The sequence below is a fragment of the Phyllostomus hastatus genome, unplaced genomic scaffold (assembly GCF_019186645.2).
Source record: "Phyllostomus hastatus isolate PE091 unplaced genomic scaffold, TTU_PhHast_1.1 phas_contig_86, whole genome shotgun sequence".
NCBI lineage: Eukaryota > Metazoa > Chordata > Mammalia > Chiroptera > Phyllostomidae > Phyllostomus > Phyllostomus hastatus.
This window is the reverse complement of record NW_025333977.1, coordinates 29,743,890-29,758,025: the sequence shown is the minus strand read 5'-3', so window position 1 is coordinate 29,758,025 and position 14,136 is coordinate 29,743,890. Positions and strand designations below refer to the sequence as shown.

Sequence of the window (14,136 nt, the reverse complement as noted above, 5' to 3'; positions counted from 1 at the left end):
ATGAGAAACTCTTTACTGTGTCTTTATATTTATAGAAATGGTTTGCACCATTTGTTTCTCCTTACTAACTTATTTTTAAAAACTGTAACAGGATTTTCACATTCAACAAGTAGAACGCCGAATGTCACGGTTAAAGGGAGAAATTAATTCAGAAGAAAAACAAGCCCTTGAAGCAAAAATTGTTGAACTTAAAAAGATGTTGGAAGAGAAAAAATCTACATTTGGCCTTTTGGAAACACAGATCAAGAAGCTTCATGTAACTTATCCAAAACATTCTTATGCTTAAGATATGCTAGTCATTGGTCATTCTATTTTAAGAGAACATGTTCCTAAGACTTGACTTTGGATAGCTGCTTGCCAGGCTGCCCACATGTATAACAAATGTATGAACCTATATATATATATTTCTATCCTGACTGAAAATGTAACATTACCATTGATTATGCATTTACGATGTGCTATATATATCATATGCCTTCAGTATTTTATTTTATTTAATTCCTATAAATATTTTGTGAGGAAGATATTATTACTTGTTTTACAGGTTAAGTAACTTGCCATGGTTACATAGCTAGTGTAATACATGGGGAGCTAGGATTTGATCCCTGGTTCAAGCAACTTCAAAATACTGTTAGTGATTTAAAACATTAATAAATCCCAGTTTTCTGTTATGCATCTGCCATGATAACTTGATTACCCTTTATGTATGAAATAATCTCTAAAAGAAGATGCTCTTTTATGGGACATCTATTGTTATTCAAATATTTACTTAGTAACAAATTTCAAATAACTTGATTTTGTTAATAAGGTAAAGGTATTCTTTTTTAAAATATATTTTATTGATTATGCTATTACAGTTGTCCCATTTTTCCCCCTTTATTTTCCTCCGCCCTGTACACCCCCTCCCATCCACATTGCCCCACTTCAGTTCATGTCCATGGGTCATACATATAGGTTCTTTGGCTTCTACATTTCCTATACTATTATTACCCACCCCCCATCTATTTTCTGTCTACCATCTATGCTACTTATTCTCTGTATCTTTTCCCCGCTTTCATTCTCCTGTTGATAACCCTGCATGTGATCTCCATTTTTGTGGTTCTGTTCCTGTTCTAGTTGTTTGCTTAGTTTGCTTTTGTTTTTGTTTTAGGTGTGGTTGTTAATAACTGTGAGTTTGCTATCATTTTACTGTTTATATTTTTTATCTTCTTTTACTTAGCTAAATCCCTTTAACATTTCATATAATAAGGACTTAGTGATGATGAACTCCTTTAACTTAACCTTATCTGAGAGGCACTTTATCTGTCCTTCCATTCTAAATGATAGCTTTTCTGGATAGAATAATCTTGGATGTAGGTCCTTGCCTTTCATGACCTGGAATACTTCTTTCTAGCCCCTTCTTGCCTATAATGTCTCCTTTGAGAAATCAGCTGACAGTCTGATGAGAACTCCTTTGTAGGTAACTGTCTTCTTTTCTCTTGCTGCTTTTAAGCTTCTCTCCTTATCTATAATCTTGGCTAGTGTAATTATGATATGCCTTGGTGTGTTCCTCCTTGGGTCCAACTTCTTTGGGACTCTCTGAGCTTCCTGGACTTCCTAGAAGTCTATTTCCTTTGCCAGATTGGGGAAGTTCTCCTTTATTATTTGTTCAAATAACTTTTCCACTTGTTGCTTTTCCTCTTCTCCTTCTGGTACCCCTATAATTCGGGTGTTGAAATATTTCAAGATGTCCTGGAGGTTCCTAAGCCTCTTCTCATTTTTTTGAATTCTTGTTTCTTTATTCTGTTCTGGTTGAATGTTTCTGTCTTCCTTCTGGTCCACACCGTTGATCAGAGTCCCAGTTTCCTTCCCATCACTATTGCTATCCTGTACCTTTTCCTTTATTTCACTTAGTGTAGCCTTCATTTTTTTTTATCTAATTTGTGACCAAATTCAACCAATTCTGTGAGCATCCTGATTACCAGTGTTCTGAACTGTGCATCTGATAGGTTGGCTATCTCTTTATCACTTAGTTTTTTCTGGAGCTTTTTCTGTATTTTTTTTTCTGGAGCTTTGATCTGTTCTTTCATTTGGGCCATTTTTTGGAGGGGTGTGGACGTACCTGTTACATAGTAAGGGGCGGAGCCTTAGGTGTTCACCTGCAGGGGGGCAACTCAGTCTCTGCGTTGTGACCCTGTATGTGAGGGAGGGGTCTGAGACGGAACAATGGTGCTTGCTCAGCTCTCTGCCAGATTTCAGTCACTTCCCCCACTTCCCACACACAAACTGGGCCCTTCTGGTGAGATTCCCGGGTGGGTGGGTTTGTGTACGTTCTAGGACCCTGTGGGTCTCTCCAATGGACTCTCCTGTGAGGCTGGGAGTTTCTCCTCCTGCTGCTGCCTCAGCCCCCACAATTGTGTTCAATTGGTGGTTTGAGACTTTATTTCCCTGTGCTGGGACCCTGGGTTGCGTAGTCTGTCCCACTCCCCAGTTGTTCTTCCGGGTTTATGTGCACATGAATGTGGGACTGCCCGCTTCACGATCTGCCACCTCGCTGGGTTTGCCAGGCGCCACCTTGTGGCAAGTCCTCTCTGCCCAGCTGCCTGTCTCCGCCCTCCTACAGGTCTGAATGGATGTTTCTTTAACTCCTTGGTTGTTGGACTTCCATACAGTTCAATTCTCTGGCAGTTCTGGTTGTTTTTTGTCTTTAAATTTGTTGTCCTTCTTTTGGTTGTGGGAGGAGGCACAGTGTGTCTACCTATGCCTCCATTTTGGCCAGAAGTCTCAAACATTATTCTCAAGGTGAAACTAGGTATATTAAATATTTATGGCAATATAAAAACGTATGTTAGTGGAACCTATAGAATACCTATGTTAAAATTTAATTGAAGAGTAAGAGTGAAGGAGTGAGAGCATGGGCTTGAATGGATGAGAACTCAGCATGGTTTAAATGTTTTCTTAAACAGCTGGGAAGGACTAGTGATGAGTGTCCTCTAGTGGCTGTGAGAAGAATTGCCCTGAACTCCTTTAGGGCTAACAAAGTAGAAAGGGAGTTGTTAATCTTTTTTACATCAAACACATTTTATTTTATGATGACAAAACTTTGGTTTGTAGTAGCCTGATGAAATATATTTTTAATGGTTTCCTTGGTTTAGTAGAAAAGACCACGTGTTTTGGAAACAGAACTGGATTAGTTTTGAATGTGAAGGTTATATCACTCCTGTTTTAACTTTTCTGAGCTGTAGTTTATTCATCTATTAAATGGAAAAAAAGTGAATATTATTTTAGGGAGTTTGGGAGAATTAGAAACAATTTATTTCTTAATACAGTGCTTTTTGGCAGGTACCCAGTAAATGGTATTGTTTTAATTATATAGAGTATGAAAATACTAATGCTACAGAAACATAAGAAGGTGAGCCGGTACCTGGACGTGTTTCTTGACCCTTATGTCTGCATTGCTGTGGGACCATCTGCTGGTCCCCCTTTATCTCTCCTGGGGCTCTGTTCATTATATAGTGGGTTAGTACTATACCTATCCTAACTCTGAGTTTAATAGAGAGATAAACAGAAATACAAGTGAATTTTTAAAAGATATTGAAGCCAATCACCCTTCTAATGAAGGTTGCTCTCAATAGCAGCATCAGATTATAAAGTCATTCTTCATTCCCTCTCCCATGCCACTCCATGTCCTATTTTGCATAACAGAAATTAATTTCTTCTGGTTGAAATTCACCTTAAATTTATTTTTTTCTTAAAGTTTTATAAAATAATATATTTATGCAAAATTCCTCTTCTTACTGTCTTGCTGCAGTCCTGAGTCTTGATACTTCAGAGACATGCAGGCAATGAGAAAGACAGGAGGGAAGGAAGAAGGTAGAGAGGAAGTGAGAAAGAAAAAGAGAGAGAGGTGGGGAGAAGAGAGAGAGAGAGAGAGAGAGAGAAAGCGCGTGCAAGAGCGCCACATCTTAAAACTAGAAAGTTGTTGCTTTAGGTACCCAGAGGAGCTAAGAGCACAAACCTTGTTCTGGGTTCAGGGTGGATACAAACTGCTATAAAGCTGGAAAACTGGTATCTATATATGTACAACCCATTTATGCATCCTATGGAGTTAGATCTTGCATTTTTCTGTCCAGCAATATATGATTTAATAATAATGAATGATACATGAGCTTTCAAATGCTTTTGTGCATACTTTTTGCCAGTAGCTTCTTTGATCCTCACAACACCCTAAGGAAGCAGTTTTTGTTATCGTCTGATTCCAGAGCTTGTACTGTTAGCCAAGACCATATTCTTTTTCATACAGTTAATGTTTTTACTTTCTGGGACTTGGGTTGAATCAAAAAATGAACTCTAGAAGGTGAACCATGTATTGAACCAAAGCTTGGGCTCCCTCCTCTCATTTGGTGATCACCTAAAAATTCAGGTTGAACAATAACCATATATACTTAAGCTATCATCAGTTGATGATAAAAATGAAAAAAATTATGTGAATATCCATGTGTATTATATTAGGGATGTTAGAGCATGAAGAATAAGGTTTTTAAAAATCTGATTATTATATTTAATGGAGCAAGTAACTTAATGTAAGATGTTTAATATTGTTATTTAAAATTATATTTATATACCTTTTTTCCTTTTTACAGAATGATCTTTACTTTGTCAAGAAATCAAACAGTAAAAACGGTGATGAAAAAGAGTCCCTCATGAACAAAATGAATGAACTAAACCTTTTCAATGATAGATCTGAGAAAGAACTCAATAAAGTTAAAGCTTTTAAACAGGTGCAGTAAAATCCTACTGTATACAATATTAAAAACCTCATGTTTTCATGCTAATTATAGAAAAATTTAAAATTAGCAAATTACAAAGAGCACAGTAAGTCACTGAAGTTATTATGTACAAGATAAACAGTGTAAAAGTATATTATTTCTTCTGAGTCTTAAAGAATATTGGCTATATATCATATTTAAAATTGATTAACATATTGTACATTTTCAAGATATTACATATCCTTAAAATATTTTTGGAGTCTTCCTACAGTCTATTGCATGAAGTCACTGTAATTTATTTAGTCACCTCCTATTTTTTAGATTTGTGTTTGTTTCCAATGTTTGGCAACTCCAATAGTATTATGTTCTATGCACATACATCTTCACACAGTTGTTCAATTAGTTCCTTAAGATAAATCTCTAACTCTATAATTAAAGTTCAAAAAAATGAATATTTTCAGTGTCTTGAAACTATTTTTAAGCCAAATTGTCTTCGAGAGGGTTAAATCAAAGCTTCCAGTAACAGTGTGTAGGCATTCTCTTTTACTCACCACCCCAAAGCTAGATATTACAGTTCATAACACTGTTGTCAGTTTTATGGTCCAACATGGTATCTCGCTGTGTCAGTCTGCATTTTAGAAATTGGTGACATTTTGAAACATCTTATGTTTAAATATTACATAAAATTTAAAATATTTATGTTTAAATAAAAATGTTTAAAACATTTTTTATTATACTATGTTCCATAATTTTTCTTTTTGAATTTCTAGTTTATGTTCTTGGCCCATATTTCCATTTAAGTTTATATTTTTAAATTGCTTTGCAAAAGATTTTCATGTGTAAAAATATTAACTGTGTCATAAATAGTGCCAATATTTTTCCATTTGTCTTTAAATTTTTATTCAGTTTTTTAATATAGGGTCTGACACAAATAACAGCCCATTTTATTACAAAATCTTTTTTAAAAGATTCTATTTATTTATTTTTAGACAGAGGGTAAGGGAGAAAGAGAGGGACAGAAACATCAATGTGTGCTTGCCTCTTGTGTGCCTCCCACTGGGACCCTGGCCTGCAACCCAGGGTACCCTGACTGCGAATGGTGACTCTTTGGTTCATAGGCAGGCACTCAATTCACTAAGCAACACCAGCCGGGGCCAAAATCTTTTTTTACAAAATCATAAGCATGTAATTTTATAACATAACAATATTGCACTCAAGCATACCATATAACAATTTTAGTGAAATGTTCAAATTTCTGTCCATCTGGTGTGAGATATTCACATACCCTACCAACCATACTGAAGCAAGCCTTTCTTCTGCCAGATCCTGTATATAAAATTTCAATTTTAATGTGTTTTTTCCACTACTATTTATCCCCTTTATTCCTTCCTCAACCCTTCAACTAGCACACTGTTGTTTGTGTCCATGAGTCCTTTTTCCTCCATCCCTCCACTCCTTAATCCCCCATCCCCATAGCTATAATCTTGTTCTCTATGAGTCTGTCTCTGTTTTGCTTGTTAGTTCAGTTTGTTCATTAGATTCCATATCTGAGTGAAATCATATGGTATTTCTCTTTCTCAGACTGGCTTATTTCACTTAGCATAATGTTCTCCAGGTTCATTCATGCTGTTGCAAAGGGTAAAATTTTCTTCTTTTTTATGGCCAAGTAGTATTCCATTGTGTAAAGGTTCCATAGTTGTTTTATCTACTCATCTACTGATGGACAGTTGGGCTGCTTCCATATCTTGGTGATGGTAAATAACACTGGAGTGAACATAGGGGTGCTTATGTACTTTCAAATTAGTGTTTTTTTTAAAATGTATTCCCAGAAGTGGAATCACTGGATCATAAGGCAGTCACATTTTTAATTCCTTGAGGTATCTCTATAGTGCTTTCCACAGTGGTGCATCAACCTGCATTCCCAACAAAAGTGTAAAGGAGTTCCCCTTTCTCCACATCCTCATTGTCACTTGTTGTTTTTTGATGTATTGATGATAGCCATTCTGACAGGTGTGAGGTGATATGTCATTGTGGTTTTAATTTGCATTTCTCTGATGATTAGTGACATTGAGCATCTTTTCATATGTCTACTGGCCATTTGTATGTCCTCTTTGGAGAAGTGTCTATTCAGATCCTTTGCCAATTTTTTATATGGATTGCTTCTTTTTTGGTCTTGATTTTATAAGTTCATTATGAATGTGTATATTAACCCCTTATCAGATGTATAGGAGAATATGTTCTCACATTCAGTGGGTTGTGTTTTTGTTTTGTTGATGGTTTCCTTTGCTGTGCAACAACTTTTTAGTTTGATACAGTCACATTTGTTAATTTTTTCTTTTGTTTCCCTTGCCTGAGAAGATATAGCAGAAAAAATATTGTTACAATGTCTGAGACTTTATTGCCTATATTTTCTTCTAGAAATTTCATGGTTCTGGGTCTAACATTTAAGTCTTTGATTCATTTTGAATTTATTCTTGTGTGTGGTGTAAGAAGATAGTCTGGTTTCATTTTTCTGCACATATCTATCCAATTTTCCCAAAACCATTTATTGAATAAATTATCTTTAGCCCATTGTATGTGCTTGCTTTGTCTGTCCAATATTAATTGACTATGATGGTGTGAGTTTATTTCTGAACTCTCTGTTCTGTTCCATTGATATAGGTGTCTGCTTATGCCAGGACCATGCTATTTAATTACTGTGGCCTTATAGTACAGTTTGATGTTAGGTAGTGTGATTCCTCCAACTTTGTTCTTCTTTCTCAGGATGGCTATTGCTTTGTGGGGCCTTTTGTAGTTCCATATAATTTTTTGAAAAATTTGTTCTAGTTCTGTGAAATACATTATTGGTATCTTGCTAGGAAGTGTGTTGAATCTATAGATTGCTTTGGGTAGCATGAACATTTTAATGATGTTAATTAGTCTTATTCATGAACATGATATGTGCTTCCACTTATTTGTATCTTCCTCAATTTCTTTCTTCAGTGTCTTACAATTTTCCAAGTGCAGGTCTTTTACATCCTTGGTTAGGTTTATTCCTAAGTATTTTATCATTTTTTAAAAGATTTTACTTATTTTTAGAGAGAGGAGAAGAGAGAAAGGGAGGGAGAGATACATCAATGTGTGGTTGCCTCTTGTGTGCACTGGGGATCTGGCCTGCAACCCAGGCATGTGCCCTCACCGGGTATTGAACCGGTGACTCTTTGGTTCACAGGTTCAGTTCTCAATCCACTGAGTCACATCAGCCAGAGTGGTATTTTATTCTTTTTGAAGTAATTGTGAATGGGATTTTTTTCCTTAATTTCCCTTTCTGATAGTTCATTATTTGCATATAAAAATGCAACAGATTTCTGGATATTACTTTTGTATCCTGATACTTTACTGAATTTCTCAGTTTTAGTAGTTTATTGGTGAAATCTTTAAGGTTCTCTATGTACAATATCATGTCATCTGCAAATAAAGACAGTTTTACTTCTTTCTTTCCAATTTGGATGTGTTTTATTTCTTCTTCTTATCTGATTGCTATGGTTTGGACTTCTAGTACTATTTAAATAAGAGAGGTGAAAGCGGACATCCTGGTCTTATTCCCAGTCTTAAGGGGAACACTCATAGTGTTTGCCCATTGAGTATGATGCTGACAGTGGGTTCATCATATACGGCCTTATAATATTTAGGTGTGTTCCCCCACTTTTATCATAAATGGATGCTGGATTTTATCAAATGCTTTTTATACATCTATTGATAGGATTGTATGGTTCTTATCTTTCATTTTGTTTATGTGGTGTATCACATTTATTGATTTGTGAGTATTGTACCAACCTTGCATTCCCAGAATAAATCCTACTGATCATGATGTATGATCTTTCTGATGTATTGCTATATTTGGTTTACTAATATTTTGTTGAGGATTTTAATATCTGTGCCCATCAGGGATAATGGCCTACAATTTTCATTTTTTATAGTGTCTTTATCTGGTTTGGGAATTAGGATAATGCTGGCCTCATAAAATGAACTTGGGAGCCTTCCCTCCTCTTGAATTTTTTGAAATAGTTGACAATAAAAACCTTTAAAACATCAAACATTTAAGTGCTTTTCCCTGTATAATTTCAGTACTTAAAAGTTCTTTGTCACACTAAAAGTCAAACAAATGTTTACTCTTTCTAGTAGCTACATTGTTTTTTTCTCTTTGATTATTTTTTTTCATTTATCCAGAATTTATTTTTGATGCATATGAAATGTAGGGATACAATCTTTTCTGCAACTGTGTGAAAAACTGTATTTTTGAAATAGTAAAATCTTGTATTCTGGAGCATTTGTTTCTGGGATTTTTATTCTGAAAATTATCTGTGTAATCTTTACCAGTTTTCTACTCATGATAGAATAGCTTTAAAATGACAATTTATATACACAGTGTTTTATGAGAATTAGCTAGAGTATAAAAGTGCTCATTTATAAGGACTTTTTAAGTACATTTTCGGGATATTTTAAGTTTTCATTTTTTTAAAGCAAAACTTGAATTTAAGATTGAATTATAATAAAAGACTTAGAATAGCCACAATTTGTTTTTATGTTTTTAAATAAATGAAAAGGAAAGAATGGAAAAGAAAAAGGAAAACCAGAGTCATGGCTCAGCAATCTAAATTTAACCCTATTGATATATCTTGGTCAACAGTCAAATTAGAAATTGTTATATTTTCAAGTACGACTTATGTATCAATAATAAAAAATATTTTGTTTAGGTATAAAAATAATTATTTCAACATTTAACAATGTTGTTATGTTGACAGGATTTGATGATAGAAGATAATCTTTTAAAACTTCAAGTTAAACGTACTCGTGAAATGCTTCACAGTAAAGCAGAAGAAGTTCTTTCTCTGGAAAAAAGAACACAGCAATTGCACACAGCAATGGAAGAACGAACTGAAGAAATTAAGGTTCACAAAACAATGCTTGCATCACAAATAAGATTTGCTGATCAAGAACGGCAAAACATAAGGTATAAGTAGAATTTTCACATATTGCTAATGAATTTTGAAAAGAAAAGGGTGATGTCAGAATAACTGACTCCTCCCTCTACTCTACCACTTTCAATGTCCATCTTTTCCTTAATCATCTGAAAAGCCTTTTCCTATAATACATGGGATGTATTTTAGCCATAAATCTATGCTTTTTCTTCTTTCCTTTGGTTAACTCCTCATTCTTTAGATTCTCCCTTTTACATTAAGACCATTAATTCCCTTGGAATTGACTTTTTTTCTATGGTTTGTGTAAGGGTTCATTAACGTGTTTTCCCTTATGGATACTGAATAACTGTTTACTTCAGTAAATTTTCCCTAGAGATTTTGCATATCTTTTATACGATTTACTCTGTTTACATGTTAAATTTTTTAATAATACTGTCAGTGTTATCTTGCTGGTATGTAAAAATACAGTTGATTCCTGTATAATAAGTATCCAGCAACCTTGCTTAAACTCTTATTAATTCTAGTAATTGATCTAGATTGTAATTTTCATGTGTTTTACTCAATCATTTGCAAATAACAATTTTTTGTCTTCCTTTTCGATCTGTATAACTTTTCTTTCCTTTGCACCGTTGCCCTTGTTATCCAGCCTTCAGCTCACTGCTGACCAGCAGTGGTGATCACAGGCACCCTTGTCTTGTTCCTGAAGTCAGCGGGAAAGTTTTCATTGCTTTATCATTAGGTATAAAGTTTACTGTGGTGAACGGTTTTGAGCTGCTCTTTATAATAGTAAGGGCACTCCTACATATTTTCATTCTTTGTCTAGAGATTGTTTTATCTGAAGTCGATGTTGAATTTTATTATACGCTTTTTCTGCATTCATTGATATATATCTCCATCAATAGGTTAATATAATTAAATGTACTGATTGATTTTTCAAAGTTAAACAACCTTATGTTTCTGGAATAAATGTAGTTTGTCTATCACATATTGTATTTTGTATATATCTGGTTTTGGGGGGTAATAGTTTTTATAATTTTTCATCTATGTTCACAATTCTCTCTCTACAGCCCTTCCAAGTTATAAGGCTATTACAGTTATGTCTACTTCTGTAAAATTATTTTTTCTGTATTTCTTATTTTTCTGTACTGGATAAGTTTGTAAATAGGATTTTTTCAAAGACCTCATTGATAAAGCCACTGGAGGCTTGGAGCCTTGTGAGGAGGATTTTCAACTGTTGGTTTATTTTATTTGTTGTTGCTGATTTTGTACTTCTTCTTGAATCAGTTTTGGTAAATTATATATTTCCCTAGGAAAAATTTTCCATTTCCTCTACTTTTCAAAGTGACTGCCATAAAATTGTTCATGGTATTTTATTTCATAGCTGCACTATTTCTAGTGTTTCATTCCTAATTCGAATTACATCTTTGTTGGGTGGGATGAGTCTTGCAAATAATGAATTTTATTGCTCTTTAAAAAAATCAAATCTTGATTTTTTTCCTATTTTGAATTTATTTTCTATTTTATCAATTGTTGCTCTCACGTTTATTTTTTCTTCTGCTTTTATGAGCTTATTTTGATTTCCTTTTTCTAACTTAAGATAGATGCTTATTAATTTTCTTAAAAAAATCAAATCTTGATTTTTTCCTATTTTGAATTTATTTTCTATTTTATCAGTTGTTGCTCTCACATTTATTTTATTATTTTTCTTCTGCTTTTATGGGCTTATTTTGATTTCCTTTTTCTAACTTCTTAAGATAGATGCTAATTAATTTTTCAATTTGAAGGCTAAAACAATCCCCTTTATTACATGGCTGCATCCCACACAATTTTCTATAAGGACCAGATACTAAATATTGTAGGTTTTGCAGGCCATATGGTCCCTGTTGCAACAACTTAATTCTTCCATTGTAGAGGAAAAGCAGGCATAGACAATATGCAAATAAATGAGCACTATGGCTGTGTTCCAAAAACAACTTTATGGACACTGGAATTTTAATTTCATAGAATTTTCATTTTTCATAAACTATAATTTTTTTCATCTTTTCGAACCACTTTGCATTTAAAAATGCACAAGCCATTCTTTGTGCATAAGCTGTACACAAACAGGAGGCAGGCAGACACCCAGCTCCTTATTGCAGAGCAATAATATTCCACTGTGTACATCAGTCCTGACTGATTTGTACATTCACCTGTGACAAACATTTGAATTGTTTCCAGTTTTTAGCTATTACAGATAAAGCTGCTATGAACATTTGTGTTGTTGGTATCAGCATCTGCTTTCTTTTCTCTTGGGTAAATATCTAGAAGTGGAATATATGGGTCATATGGTAGGTATTTTTGTCTTTCCATTATTTTCATTGATTTCACTCAGTTTTGTATTTCTCTTTTATTGTTTGGAGCATAAATATTCTAATTTTAATTATTTTGTTGGTTATTCTTCAATTAAAAAAACTTTAATCTTCCTATATTCCTGTGAATGCTTAAAGATTAATTCAGTTCTATTATTTTTCCCTTCCCAAAAATAGGTTAAGAGTTTTAGCATTTTTTATTGCTGCCTTTCCTATCTCTATCTTTCATGCATTGTTGAAATCACTGATTATCACTTCAGGGACTGTTCTTCATGTTATGTCTCTATTTTTAAAAGAGGTGCTTTTTTATAACTTGCTTTGAACTGTTCAGCCAATTGTCCCCCCATGATTTCAATCTAGCTATATATTTTACTTTGTTTCTTGGTTGAATATTCTTTCGTGTATCCTTTGTCATCCTATTTTCTTAGATTTCCATTTAATTTCTCTGGAATATGTTCTGAATTTGTTTTTCAGTATTGATGTTTTCTGAAATTTGAGTCCTTGCATGTTTAAAACATACAGTAGAATAAATATGTTCTACTCCTTATTTGAATTAGTTGAACTTGGAAAGCATTGTTTCATATTCTTCTAGATTATAGTGTTGTTTACAAGAGGTCTGATTTCAGGCTAATTTATTTTATTTTGTAGGGAACCTGGTTTTTGTTTTCTTTCTGGAAGCATGGGACAATCTTTTTGTCTTCGGGTTTTTGAGTTTTCCTTACATGTCTGGGCGTTCCATCTTTTTTCATTTTTCTTGTTTGACCCTTTATGAGCTCTTTCAATTACTTCATTGAAGTCTTTCTTTGGGTCAGGGAAATACTTTGCTATTACTTTTTTTTTATTATTATATTTATTTTTAGAGAGAGGGGAAGGGAGGGAGAAAGAGAGGGAGAGAAACATCAGTGTGTGGTTGCCTCTTCCATGCCCCCAGTGGGGACCTGGCCTGCAACCCAGGCATGTGCCCTGACTGGGAATCGTCCCAGCAACCCTTTGTTTGGTTCACAGGCCAGTGCCCAATCCACTGAGCCACACCAGCCAGGGCCTTTGCTATTACTTCTTTAATTTTTTTCCTCACATCTTACTCTATTCAACTATTTGTTGCTTGTTTTTAGTGGATATTGGTTTTCTTAGATCAGCCTTCACTTCCAGATTCCTCCATTTTTCTCTCATTTTAAGTTTTCTGTTCTCTTTATTCCACTTTTTAAGGTATCTTCATTTTCTCTTCCCCTATCCCCTTTTCTGTTTCCCCCCTGTTCCCTCCCTTTCTTCTTCCATATCTCTAATTTCATCTTTTTCTTCACTAGTTATATAAATGTCTAATCACTATGTTGCACACCTGAACCTAATATATTTGTAATTAAAAATAAATAAGTGAAATTTAAAAGAGCAAATTATTTGCAAATGTGTTCCTTCATTGGTCCTTTTCATGGCAGTCCATTCTTATTTAATGGGTATTTTTGGATGCAATATCCTCTCATCTTTCAGAGGATACTAATTAGAATATTCTGCAAGTTCTCTTCTGTCCAGTGCATTATCTTTGTTTCTCATAGTGTCTTTCTATCATTGTTCATTTTGTTCTTTTTATTCATGCTGTTTACTTTCCATAAATGTCTGGTGGTCCTAGGCTTTCTGTTATATTTACTTAAAATTTCTTAGATGATAATCACGGTGATGGAGTTAGTGATCTGCTATCGGTTTCTTCTGCATTTAGGAAGATCTCTTCCACCAGCAGGTTTCTACTCTAAATGGGAGGCTGCTTGTAGGCTCTGGGCTAGTCTGCCCCTAAAGAGGCTCATTCTGGGCAATGAACACATTGTTTCATTCCTGTGTAGAGCTGCCTTTCTTTCTTAATTAACTTCCACTCTTATGGAGGCCTAGAATGACATGCTTCCCCCCCCCTCCCCCGCCCAGCTCCAACATACAATGCTAGCACTCTGGTAGTCCGAGGGAGGGGGGTTATTAGATCACAGATAATTCCTGACAACATTTCTGTATACTTTGAGAGGAGTGGCCCAAATATTCTCTGGGCAATTCTTTTCTTAATTACCTTGATAATAGCTTCAGAGATCACTTTTTCTC

General features: G+C 34.4%; 1 protein-coding gene across 1 annotated transcript in view; it reads left to right on the top strand.

Moving 5' to 3' along the window:
• Positions 1-14,136, top strand: part of CCDC39 (coiled-coil domain containing 39) — a 48,429-nt gene that overhangs the window by 22,779 nt on the left and 11,514 nt on the right. Inside the window, exons 11-13 of the mRNA XM_045850904.1 lie at positions 92-256; positions 4,623-4,760; positions 9,533-9,741. Coding sequence (XP_045706860.1) covers positions 92-256; positions 4,623-4,760; positions 9,533-9,741 — 512 coding nt within the window. The remainder of the gene's footprint in view (positions 1-91; positions 257-4,622; positions 4,761-9,532; positions 9,742-14,136) is intronic.